Source organism: Heloderma suspectum, chromosome 17, assembly GCF_057233095.1.
Source record: "Heloderma suspectum isolate Gila_16-S chromosome 17, 16-S_ref, whole genome shotgun sequence".
Classification (NCBI taxonomy): domain Eukaryota; kingdom Metazoa; phylum Chordata; class Lepidosauria; order Squamata; family Helodermatidae; genus Heloderma; species Heloderma suspectum.
Genome location: NC_139474.1, coordinates 14,163,526 through 14,176,886, shown reverse-complemented (window position 1 = coordinate 14,176,886; position 13,361 = coordinate 14,163,526). Strand labels below are relative to the sequence as shown.

The window sequence follows — 13,361 nt, the reverse complement described above, 5'->3', positions numbered from 1 at the left end:
TTTAATATCAGTGAAAGAGACCACAGTGCAAATGTTCCTCTAGCTGTGATCCGTGTGGACTCTGGCAAGCTTGTGCCTCTGACGCTGATGTTAAATCAACAGAAGGAGCATAGATTCTCTTTCATGGTGTAACAAGTGCGCTCATTCGTCTGGCTGGTGTCCCCAATCAGATATCCCATCACTGAAATGAATAGCTGATAGCCATGATGGTGTCCTTGTCACCCCCCACAATTTATCCCTGCCTCTGTCTACAACTTGTAGGTTCCTTCCCAACCCCACAATTCCATCACCAACTGACTAACTATTGTAGAGTTACAACTTTTGTCCGTAAACATTGTCACTAGTCTGACTGCTCCTCAGTATATGCAGAGTGCCATTCCTTCTGAAACATATTTTTGTTGGTTTGGTTTTTTTAAAAAACAGACACACAAATCTTACTAAAAAAAAACCTGGAGAAATAAAGAAACTGACTGAGCATTTTTGCTGTTGCTCCTGTCTTTAAATCTGACTTCTGGAAACTGACCGAGACAAGAGAACTTTATTAAGATTCAGCCACAACCCTATATCCACCCCACCCCACCCAAAAATCCCCTACAGCCATCTACCTACACTAACTGCCAAGTCACAGCGTTTTTTCAGTCCATCCATCACACAAACATCTGGTACAGGATGGGTGAGAATTTAGTTTCAGTTAATTTTTGATAAGAATGTACCAAAATGTCCAGATTTTGCCACAGAGAAAAATTTGCCACAGAGAAAGATTTTGCCACAGAGAGAAAAAGAAGTTGAGATTTAAAAAATTCAAATGTGAGGAAAAAAACGAAACTGACAAATTCAGCTTTTAAAAGCCAGGCTCTGAATCCCTGTGTATCCAAGCATGTTAGTGCTAAATTAGGGTCACCTAGCTGCATGGCAGACAGGCACAACGTGATCCTCTCCATGCCAGGAAGAGCATCTGAAGAAACTGGCCGGTGCAGATGGCTGTGAATTTCATTTCAGTTCATTTTTTGATAAGGATCTCCCAGCATTTGCAAAGTTCTTTATATTCAGGATGGAAAGAACTTGAGATTTTTTTAAAAAATGAATGCAGGTAAAAGCAAGAGTGACAGATTTGTCTATTGCTACTTCTGGTCCCAAGGTAGCGCCACTTCCTGCTCTTTCTTTCTGCCCATATAGGCTTTGGGGAGCATCTTGACCTAAACACCCTCCCCCCTAATTTGTATCAGCTGGGCAGGTGTAACTGGTGAAGGGCAAAGGAGGCATGGTATATTTAGGGATGTGCAAATCAGCAAAACTTGAGCTCACTGAATTTCTCCAAATTCCATCTCCAGGCTCGTTCCAACTTGAATCCATATTAAATTGCGAGTTTGGGGGGGGTTGTGGGGGAGGTTGCATGAAAACCCATGCATATTTTTGTCCATATGTTTCCAAATGTACGCATCGATTGTGTGCATCTGTGAAAGGTACGCATTCTTCTCCCATTGATTAAAGCTTATTTCTGCACATTTTTCAAAAGTACACATTTTTTCATGTGCCTTTTTCAAAAGTACACATTTTTTCATGCGTGTTTTTCAAATATACATATGCTGTCGCATATATTTGGGGGGGGTACACAAATCACACTAAAAGCTTGGAAATGTATGGACTTTGAGTGCGGATTGTGTCCAACTTTGTTTTCAGTCCAGAAGGTGTGAACTGGGTAAATCCTCGTCTAAAGCGAACAGAAACAAATTTCTCATACATCCCTAGGCATAGTTCTACATGGGCCAGGTGAGGTCTAAGGGGGCACGCATTCTTTCATCTTAACTGGGCCCTGCCTAAACTGAGAAAGAGTCTGGGGTAAACTATGGGGTGAGCTCTTACTTGGAATGGGCTTGACCAAAATGAACCCTCAGTTTGACTAGGCCTATTGATGGGATCATAGAAACATAGAATAGTAGGGTTGGAAGGGGCCTACAAGACCATCGGGTCCAACCCCCTGTTCAGTGCAGGAATCCAAGTCAGACCATCCCCGACAGGGATGATGGGTCTGGCCATCAGTTGCCATCTTAATGCATCTGGGCCTTGACATCATCCCGAATTTGCTGACCCCTGGCATTAAGCATGTCTGTCCCCTGCTTGCCCTTGCAGGCAAATCCTTGTAACTTTCCCTCATACACACAAGGCTTTGTGTATCGTCAACTCTGCACAAGAACAAAAGAGTTCTGCTGATTTTCTGGGTGAATGAGACAAGACGTTGCTACATGGGACTGTTTAGAGAAAGGGGTACCTCCCCACAGAAAACACCTTAACAATTCCTTCCTGTATGAACATCCCCCTCCCCACTCTCACTCCCCAAATCCAGATTCTTCATCCTGTCAATTTCCAGTGACCGTTTGGGTGCTTTGTCCATAATTTCTTCCAATGGAGGTTGGGATCCTGAAAGAGAGAACATCTAGGATCAATACAAATTATCAGGGGCAGCCTGGATGGAAAGCTGCTGTGTCAAACTTGCACGAAGTTCAGTTTGCAACACAAAAGCATCTGCCTTTTCGAAGCATGCAGAAAGAGTAACAGGAAAGCTACTCATTGGTTCAGGTCACTGCTACTCAAAAGGGAAGGGGGGGGCTCTTTTAAAATGGTGCCAGTAGGACCTTTAGATATTCTGGAGGTGACGGACCCAACCTTGGGGGAGCTGGGGGTGGCGACAGCCGACAGGAAGCTCTGGTGTGGGCTGGTCCATGAAGTCACGAAGAGTCAGAAGTAACTGAACGAATAAACAACACAGGACCTTTAGGCTAGGAGTCACCGAGCCTTGGCAGAGCCAATGGTGGTAACTGCAACTGAAGCAGGGATGGACCTTTCTGAGCCTTTGGGCCAGTGGCAGTTACCCCTCCATGCCAACCCCCTGATGCCAGGCCTGCTGAAGTGGTTGCATTTTCAAAAATACATACAGGTGCTGAAAACATTTTTATTTCAATAAGGCTCCCCTGATGACCAGTCACAGGTTGCGGTAACATAATCTGATTTAAAATATTTTTATTCTGTATTTTTTATTCTTCCTTTCTTTTTATTGCTCACTGCTCAGCAATCTTGCTAGACATAGAGCAGCATATACATTCTGTAAATAAAATATATAATAAATACATATGCTAAAAATTACAGAACTAGCATGAAGGCTCTCCTCCTCTCTTCCCTCAAGAAGGCTGACTCCCTCATGGCTGGCCCTGGATTTTGAGGGGCGAGCCATTAAATGGTACGTTCACCATTTAATGAGCATGGCTCTGTGACGTTCCTGCTCCTACATGCTTCTGAACTGCTTATATCCAGTATGGAGTATTACCTTCCTTCACATTCACGCCAGCACCACACACACACGGAGCACACTTCAGTAAACACAGGGCGTGACTTCTTTGTCATTCATCAGTTCGCTGTCAGAGTCATGGGGATTCTTCATATATTTATACTTATTGCTGCATGTTCTCTGGAGCAACATAATTGGAAGACAGAGAAGGAGAAAGATGTGTGAGGTAAGGATGTGCACAAAATTCACTCTGCTGGTTTTTTCTCATGGATTTACCCAATTTGGATCCAAAAGTGGACCCAAATGCCATTTGTGGTTGGAAATCCATACATTTGTGAGCTTGGATGCATTCCAACCAAAATAAAGGATATGTACCCGACAGCATGTGCACATATGAAAAAAGTACAAAGGAAAATGTGTACTTTTCCAAAACGCACACGAACATGCTTTAATTAATGGATGCATGTGTGTCAAAATATGTACCTTTAAAAATGCACACAAAATGCATGCATTCATGTGTATGTTATGGAAAGGGTGTACAAATTTCTGCATGGATCTTCTTTTTTAAAGCAGGTTTGTGAAAAAATGGGATGGAACACGCTTGATTTTTTTAAAAAGACTTCTAAAAATACTTTTAAAAAGACATGCTCAGTGAGGCTGTGATGGACAGATTGTCCATCCGTAATGTAAGAGGCCATTGCTTTGAAGAAAGTAATTCACAGGGAGGGGGATACAGAAGTGCCATAGTGCATTGCTGGGGACTAGAATCAAACCATCTTTGGTCTCACCAGTGAAATATATGAATAAGAACCCTATGCCGTAAGAATGGCATGCTGTGTTTTATACGTCTTTTTTAAAGTGACAAAACACACAGTGAAATTCCTCACCTGGGCTTTGAACCACCCCCATTCCCTGTCACCACAGAATGTAGGGATGTATGAGAATTTCATTTTTGCTCACAAAACATGCCAAACATGTGCTTGCATTCAATTTGCGCAACTTTCCCAGTTCAATTGGCACAAATGTCCTAGTTTGCACAAATTTCCCCTGTAGACTGAATCAGCCTCTCTTTAGTCTATGGAGGAAGTCTGAGAAAATTTGGGGGGGAAATTGTGCAAATTTCATGTTCGAGTGCTGCTCAATTTGCACAGTTTTCCCATTTGTGCAGAGCAAGCAGTGATGGTGAACACAACTGGGAATCAAGCATGAAATGTTTGGAGAACCTTGGAAATCTCAAACATCATTCATCCATCCCTAGCAGATATATATTGAACACCCAGAATATCCTCAGAGGCATCCTCATGCAACAAATGCCATCATCCCCTGACAGGTTTTTTAGGGCAATGTTGTCACCTCATACCACATGCACTGATGTTTCTTCCCTCTCTTCAAATATGGCTCTAATATTGGTTGATGGCAATAAAGGAAACCTTCTGAGCATATGAAAACTCCCTTTTCTTCAAGTGACTACAGGGATCCAGCAAATGGGGGGGGGGGCAACAAGCAGAGAGGTGAGCTACTTAAGAACATAAGAAGAGCCCTGCTGGATCAGACCAAAGGTCCATCTAGTCCACCATTCTGTTCACACAGTGGTCAAGCAGATGCCTGTGGGAAACAGCACCCTCCCACCCATGTTCCCCAGCAATTGCTGTACATAGGCATACTGCCTGTGATACTGGAGACAGCATATAGCCATCAGGACTAGTAGCCACTGATAGCCTCGTCCATGGGTTGCTCCACCTGCCGTTTCACCTCCTCCTCTGGGCACCAATGCATCCCTTTGTCCTCAAGGAAGCTTACCGTGACTGGCAATAGCTCCTGCTGGATCAGCTTCTTAAACTCGCCCTTCTGGAATGTCTCAGTCTCCTTCACCTTCTTCTGCTTGGCCTTGGAGTTGCCCTCAATCATGTCTGTGAAGGCTTTGATCAGCTTTGACATGTTTGGATGCCTGAACAGTAGCTTCTGGGAGAAATCAAGGCAGGCTGAACACAGAACACCTAAGGGGGGAGATCAGAGAGGTTGCCACTAGAAGACTTGAATTTCCTCACCCCACTCCACCCTGGGCAAGCAAGTGTCCCATTGGGAATGTCACCCCGTTCGAAAAACAGGGAGGTGGAGAACTAAGAGACAGATTTTACTGTGACTCACTCCAGGAGCAATCCAGATCTTCTCCCACACACATCACAGATGGTTGCCAAAACATTTAGGATCAACCCAGGGCAATAACACTGCAGGTTCCTGTCCAGATCATCAGCTGGTGTATTAAGAGGCTAAGCAAATCTACCCCAACCTGGTGCCCTCCAGATTTGTTGGACTACACATCCTATCATTCCCAGCCAGCATGGCCAACCTAGGGGACATCAGATTGGGAGATCCTGGGCTAAACCCTAAACCAAGAAGCTCCTGGTGAAAATTTTGACTCAGGAACTCAGTAGCTGAGGTTAGGCAAGCTACTCTCTCCCTCTCTCTTTGCCATAGGCTTTCCTTCTGCAATATGGGCATAATAAGACTGACCTAGTTTACAGGATCAGCTATTTTTAAGACTGTATTATTTCAATGGTGCTGACATATATTTATAATCATGGATTTTTAAAATTGGCTGTTTGGTAGGTTTAAGTGTTCTAATTGAGTATCGGTTTTGACTTTTTATATTAAATTTTGTAAACCACTTCTTCTTATAATTCCTTATAGAAAAGTGGGACACAAGTTGAAAATAATAATAATAATAATAACAACAACAACAACATGGAGGAGGAGGAGGAAGAAGAAGAAGAAGAGGAGGTTGATGTGCAAAAATAGCTTTTATCTGGCAGACATCTGATTTGCATGCAATTCATATTGCATTTATTTATAAATTTTTATTTTACTTTAAAAAAAAGTTTACATTTCTACTCTGCTCAATATCCATGCTCTCTAGGTGGGTTACAAAAATGTAAACCCTAAAATGATCAAACATAATATAAAATGTTGAAAATTTTAAAACAGAACAAGCATCTGCTTGACATGACAACTGGTTGGCACTGACAGGCAGTGTTCCAGCAAGAAACAATGCCTAAGGGAGGGCCTTCCTGTCAGGTCTGTGCCTAAATTCCCTGGTTTGGTTTTGGATCATGATTCAGATTCAGAGGCAGAGCTAAAAGGAGCCCAGCCAAGGCAGGAAGCAGGGGAGGACATTCCTCAAGACTATCCAGGAGCCAGAGATGAATCTTCCCAGGGGCTTATTGAACATGAGGTCCAGGTTCAGAGACCATCACCCCCTGTCCCTATGGGAACACAGCCATTGTCAGAGGGGGAGAGACCACTGGAACTGACAGACCCCAGAATTTGGTGCAGAGTTAAGCAGGCGGAGTTGAGAGGAGGTGGGAGGTGGTCCACCCGATTGGTTGCTGGTCAGAAGTTGGGTCAGGAGGACCCTACCCGAATAAGGAGCCCAGTAAAATCCAGTGCATGGCAGGAAACCATCCATTTGAGTTGACAGGCAACTGCCTTTCTTTGTTAGCTATGGGGCGTAAAGCTACAGGTGTGAAGAGGCGTTATTAACTGAATAAAGGGTTTTGTGGATTTCACAGCAAGTCTCTGTTGCCTCACTACACAGCAGGAGGGCTTAGCAATCCATGACACTTCCCTTCAGCTCCCAGACCAAGCCTGGGACCTGGAAGAAAACCCCTGAACACTAAAAAAAAATGATAGATAGATAGATAGATAGATAGATAGATAGATAGATAGATAGAAATAAGCACATGAAAACTATTGAACAGTAAAAGTGACTGATACATGCTAAAAGGGGGCAATATTAGGAGATTCCACTGGAGTCGGAATTTCTAAGTTAGATGATGATGATTCAGACATCCAGAAGGAATAAACCAGAGGCTATTGGCTCACATTTCTGCCTCTAATTGTCATGTTCAGATTTTCTGTCTCTCTCTCTTTAAATAGGTGGGAAGACTGCCAAGGGTATTGCCATCCCTTTTTCTTTGTTGATTATTTTTGGAATATATTGTTGATTTCAAGATGTTTAGATGCTTCTAGGTAGGAACCTGAACTTGCATAGAACAAGAAGGATGACCCACCAGAAGCAGAAGGGGATTATTGCCACCACATCTAATATCACCTCTGTTGGTCTGTTTGTGCTCTGTTCCCACTCATCCCCCAAATCAGGTTACTGAATGTGACATTTGTGCAAATGTTTCATTTGTGGTCTGAGGGCATGCACTGGGAGAGTGAACACAGGCAATTTGGGATGCATGAGAAATTAGTTTCAGTTCTTTTTTGATCAGGATCCATCCTGATCCTCCTGGACACCTCCTGGACTGAAAACAGACTTGGCCACAATCTGTGGTCCAAGTCTGTACATTTCCAAGTTTGCAGTGCAATTTGTGGACCAAGAAAATTGTGTTGGCCAGCATGCAAACATTCACACACTATCAAATGCATTTCTTTGCCTGTGAAAATGTGCATGAAAAAAATATGTACTTTTGAAAAATGCGCACAAACATGCTTGGATCCATGGGAGAAGAATGCATACATTTCTAAGGTGCACACAATTGATGCATATAGCTGGGGAAATACATACAAAAATATGCACAGATTTTCATACGAAAAGACAAAAACAAAGTTCGAAATCTGATACGGATACAACATGGCATGAGCTTTGAAGTGGGATTTGGAGAACTTGACAAACTCGAGCTTTGCTTGTACACACATCCCTACAGGCAATATCCTTCCTAAGGTTTCCAGATGGCTAATGGGGGAATATTTGGGCCCATTTCCTGGCCAACGAAAGCCTCCCCATGGTATTTATCAGAGTACCACTGGATGAAGTTGGGGCTGCACTCATGGTCTCCAATCCTGTAGCTCTGTTCATTCAGAGTCCAGAAAATGGAATGCAGCCCCAAACTCTGGGTAAACCTGCATGTGGTTGTGCTGCACAGGGCAGGACATGATCAAAGATTATAAAGAGCTTGGAGAGAATGAATGGTTTTCTCCCTCTCTTCGACTATAATGATATATGTAGGTCCCCAAACATGGTGCTGATAAGCTGCTTTACCCCATGAACACTATGGGGTGCTGCAGGGCTCCATCTTGTCCCCTATGTCGTTGCTTTTAAATATCTCCATGAAACCACTGGATGAGCTCATCTGGAGATCTGGGTTTGGATATCGTCAGTATGTGGATGATGCCCAGTTTTAGCTCTCATTTCCGTCTTCTGGGGAGGTGGTGAAATCGATGAACTGGTGTTTAAGAGCAGGACAGTTCTGGATTGGATGATGGTGCACAAATCCATGTTGGATTAATTGACCCTTAATCCAAAATGGAGGTACTGTTGGTTAGGGGATCACATGACCTTCGAGGTGTACAACCTGTGCTGGATGTGGTTCCCACTCCCCCTAATTTAGAAGGTTTCCATCTTGGTGGCATTCCTAGATCTGATTTGGTCTAAGGCAGCTTCCTATGTTCCTTAGTTACCTCCAAGTTAGACTACTGTAACAGGCTCAATGGTGCTGCCCTTGAAGGCAGTCTAGAAACATTCGTAGGTCCAGGATGTGACCAGCGGGGATGGGGCTGCAGGCAGGAGATTGGAGAAATGCATGACTTTGGTCCTTTATCAACTGCCCTGGTCACTCATTTGTTCCTGGGCTCAGTTCAAAGTGCTGGCCTGGGTATGTCCAGAACTGCCTCTTCCTGTGTGAACCTGTCCAAGAAATCCATTACATTTTGTAGGCCCTTCACCATGTCCCCCTGACCTCCGACATGCAGTGAGTGGGCATAAAAGAGAAGCCTTGCCCCATCGGTGGCACCCAGAAGAGCTTCCTGAGAGAGATGTGCCTTTCCTCATCACTGCCCAGCTTCAGCAATCAGTGATGACCATTTTATTCCACCATGCTTTTAGTTACAACTCACCCCTATATACTATCGACTGCTGCTGTCTACTGTCTCTTTATCATTTCATTATTTTCATTTTTAAGACTATAAGCCTCCTTGAGGCCAAGTCCTATGAGGAAAGGTTGAGGTAGTTGGGTAGCATTTGGCCCAGAGAAGAGATTTGAGAAGATGATCTGATAGCTATCTTCAAACATTTGAAGGCCCGCTGCATAGATGCTGGAGCAAATGTGTTCTCTGTTGCTCCAGAGCAGTGGCCGAACCCCTTTCAGCCCGAGGGGTGAATTCACTTTCGGATTAGCTCTTGGGGGCCATATTCCAGTGGTGGGCCAGGCCAAAGGCAAATGGGGCAGGGCTGAAATACCAAAACATGCAGCATATTTTTAGCTTATAGCTCTTACTGCCAATGTCTAAGCCTTAGGCGAGGCATTTCGACCCTTAAGAAGAGGAGGAGGAGGGACTGCAACGAAAGCTGTGAAACCACCAAACCACTGGCAGTCAGAGAAAAGGTGGTGGGGCCTGAAGAATTGTGCATGACCTTCAGAGGAACCCCAGAGGGCTGGGCTGGAGCCACGGGCAGGCCAAATTTGGCCCACTGGCCTGAGGTTCAACACTCCTTCTCCAGAGGTGACCCAAACCAATGGGCTCAAATCACAAGAGCTTTTTTACTTAATATTAGGACGGGCTTCCTGATGGTAGGAGCTGTTCAACCATGGAGGGTGCTTCCAGACAAGGCTTTTATCATGCAGTCATCCTGTTTCTCTCTCACAGAATTTTACAAGGGGCCCAGATAATGACGTCTCCCACTTAGACCGCTCTCATGTTTTCCCACTGTTTCTTCCATCTTTTTTTCATACCAGAAAAAAAATCCTTTAAGGAAGAAAAGACAGATCAGTTGCTGAATGCCGTTTGATCGGTAGCACTGAGAGCCCTCTGTCTGGAAGCACCCAGATTTGCCTTCTTTAGAGTTTCTGGTTTTGTGTTTTTAAGGGGAGGCTGGATGGCAGTCAACAATAATAATAAAAGGTGAGAGATAAATGATGGCAGTCAACAATAATAATAAATGGAACATTGAAACACAAGGGGATATCTCAGTGAAGCTGATTGGCACTGCCAGGAGATTCGTTAACCAACCGAAGGAATTACCACTTGATGCGATGCTTAATTACCTCTTACTTCTGCATGAGGTGGCGATCATCACTAGCTTAGGATGGCATTTTGAAAGCGTTGGACAAATTCCTGCAGGAGGATCGGTTTGCCGATGGCAGCTAGCCACCATGGGTCAATAGAGCCGACATGTTCCAAAACAGTCTACCTCTATGTACCAGATGCTGGAAAGGAACAGTAAAGGGAACTCCTTGCCTTCATGCCCAGGGTATAGTCTGAAGGCACATGCAGCAGCCACCTTGCTGAAGCTAAGCAGGTTTGGGTCTTGTCAGTGCTTGGAGGGGAGGCCACCTGGGAAGCACATGTCACCACCTTGAGTTCCATGATGGAAGAAAGGTGGGATATAAATGTAATAAATAAATAAAATAAAATAAAATAAAATGCCCTCCTTGTGAGTGTCCCAGAGGGCATCTGGATGCCCACTGTTGGAAACAGAACACTAGGCGAGGTAGACCTTTCATTCCAATCCAGCAACTTTGTCTCCCCACTTTGCTGATACATAGCAGCTTTCCCCAACATGGCGCCCTCCGGATATTCTTTTGGAGTACAATTCCGATCGTCCTTCACAATTAGCCATGCGGTCTGGGGCTGGTAGGAGTTGTAGTCCAACCCATCTGGCAGGCACCAGGGTGGGAAAGGCTGATACACAGATTGTGAGGGATGTGGGGTTGTATCCATTGTCAGTCCTAACTTAGGACAGACCCGTTGAAATGAATGGAGCTTGAGTTAGACTTATACTGCATGCAAATCATGGCCTTTTTTATTATGTTATCCTGCAAACACCATGTATATCAGGGGTAGAGAACATCAGGCCCAAGGGCCCAGTCCAGCCATCCAGAGTTCCCCAGAAGGCCCCACCCCTTTTCCCTAAGCACCCATTGTTTGGTGGTTTCTGGGCTTGTGTGTGTGTTTTCCCCCATTGTAAAAGCTTGAAATGCCTCTCCTAAGGTTTACTTACTAGCAATAAGAGCTTTATGCTGGTGATTTGCCCACACCCCTTTTGCCTTTGGCCCCACCCACCACTGGAATGCAGCCCCCGAGAGCTACTCTGGAATGGTATGCGGCCCTCAGGCTGAAAATGGTTGAGAACACACATGAGTTAGGAGCATATCCCTACAATTTTATAGCCACATCGGTGGCCTATCCACTTCGGAGCACAATTTGATGTACTTGTATTGACTCTTCAAAGCCCAAAATGGTTTAGGAGCAGGATACTTGAATGATCACCTGCATCTCTCTGGGCCTTGAGACTGGCCACAAAGGCCTGGCTCACCAATTCGCCAGTAGACACAATCAGGTTGGTGGGAACCCCCATGCAGGGCCCTATCAGTAGTGGCCCCATATTTCTGGAAGTACCTCCCTCATGATGGACACCTGGCTCCCTCCCTTTTCCCTTTACACAGGCCCTAAAGACTTTTGGACAGGGAAGAGGGCTGGCAGGATTGCTATTGTTTCAATGGCTCTTGGAATAATTTGTGACACTGTGAAGCTATGGCGGTTCTTTGATGTGTTTGCTGCTGCTCCTTTAATCTGTAGGTTTTCAACTGATTTAATAATTTGGGGTGATAATGCTTAGAGATTGGGGTTTATTGTATCATTTTTTGTTTCAAATTTCCTATCGTTCTGGGACAATGTTTAGCTGGGTAAGCAGGGAAATGACTTCAAAAGAAATACAAAAATAGTAATGGCCCTGTTCAGACACCTCTTGGAGAGAGGGTGGTTAAGGAAACTACGGAGGGGGAGTTAGGAAACCATGATGTACAGACCAGCCAGGTAATTGTGGAACCACGTGGGGCCACATGGTTCCGCTAACCACCCCCCTCCCAGCATCGTCCTGGCATCCAAAATGGCCATGCAACCATACAGAAAGTCTGTGGCGGCTAGAGCATCTCCGGAAGTAGCAGACACTCTAGCAGGCGGAATCTATGATCATGGCCGGGAAGTCCTCTGGAGCCCGTTTAAACCACCAGAGAGACCACCAGACAACACAAAAAGCCACCCCGGGGGCCCTTAACCCTGTTGCAGGGGGGTGTTAGCCAGAGTGGATTACTAACCATGACAAACCTGGTTTTCTCCCCACACACAACACACTAAGCCACCATGGTTAGCAAAAAAAACCCAGCCATCATGGTTGAGCATGATGTCTGAACAGGGCCTGTATGTATATTATTATTGTTGTTGTTGTTGTTGTTGTTTTAATAGAGATATTTTAAAAATGCTAAGCAATATATATATATATATATATATATATATATATATATATATAAAAAATTATTGTTGTTGTGCATAGTTCTTATCAATATAACTTCTTATGTTCTTGCACAGCATCTGTTCTTTGCTTTATGATGTGCTGCAGATTCCTCAAGATGGATTGGAGGGGTGGAGGGGTGGGTGCCCGTAGCTCACTGGCAGAGCCCCCGCTTTGCATGCACAAGGTCCCAGGTTCAATCCCCGGTATCTCCACATAGGGCTGGGAAAGACCCCTGCCTGAAAGCGTGGAGAGCCGCTGCTGCCAGTCAGTGTCAACAATACTGTCCTAGATGGACCAAGGGTCTGAATCAATTTTAGGCAGCGTCCTCTGTTCCTAAATCTTCCCAACAGCATTGTCACTTCACAACAGCGGGCTGGACTAGCTGGCCTTTGGGTGTGCCCCTTCCCCAACTCTCCAATTCTAAATCAAAGCCAGACATGAAGAAAATCCCAAAACTTACCCAGGTCAGCAGCACCGAGTGGCGATTGGCAAGAAACAGGCCGGGCAAATGCACCTTTGCGAAAACATGCCGCAGACGCCCCTTTCCTTATGCCAAGCAGTTCAAGGACGTGGGTGGTGGATGATGAGGCTTCCTCCTGGCAAAACCTGCTTTGCTGCTGTTGTTGATCCATTTTTCTGTGGCGTTCTAGTTGATCCCGCCCAGATAATCATATGCCAGGAAGGAGAGCCAACCATGCGGGGAGAGACAGTAAGGAACAGGTCGGCCCTGAGCAGCTGAAGGGGTTAAAGGAGTGAGACAAAACATCTCTCTGCCCAGTG

General features: G+C 44.9%; 1 protein-coding gene across 1 annotated transcript; it reads right to left on the bottom strand.

Moving 5' to 3' along the window:
- Window positions 1-2,221: 2,221 nt before the first annotated feature.
- LOC146334584 (uncharacterized) lies at window positions 2,222-13,215 on the bottom strand. Its single transcript, XM_084823813.1, has 4 exons — window positions 13,042-13,215; window positions 5,084-5,280; window positions 3,323-3,463; window positions 2,222-2,418 (listed from the first exon to the last, which is right to left on the bottom strand). The coding sequence occupies exons 1-3, from the start codon at window positions 13,211-13,213 to the stop codon at window positions 3,368-3,370; spliced, it is 465 nt and encodes a 154-aa protein (XP_084679939.1). The 5' UTR covers window positions 13,214-13,215; the 3' UTR covers window positions 2,222-2,418; window positions 3,323-3,367.
- Between the last annotated feature and the right edge of the window lie 146 nt (window positions 13,216-13,361).

What these genes read in the sequence shown, in the direction of transcription:
- LOC146334584 (XM_084823813.1), bottom strand. Translation starts at nt 13,213, where the DNA reads ATGGATCAACAACAGCAGCAAAGCAGGTTTTGCCAGGAGGAAGCCTCA. An exon ending in ACTCGGTGCTGCTGACCTGG is followed by an intron (nt 5,281 to 13,041) that starts GTAAGTTTTGGG and finishes CTCCCCCCTTAG; the next exon opens with GTGTTCTGTGTTCAGCCTGC. An exon ending in AGGAGCTATTGCCAGTCACG is followed by an intron (nt 3,464 to 5,083) that starts GTAAGCTTCCTT and finishes ATGTTGCTCCAG; the next exon opens with AGAACATGCAGCAATAAGTA.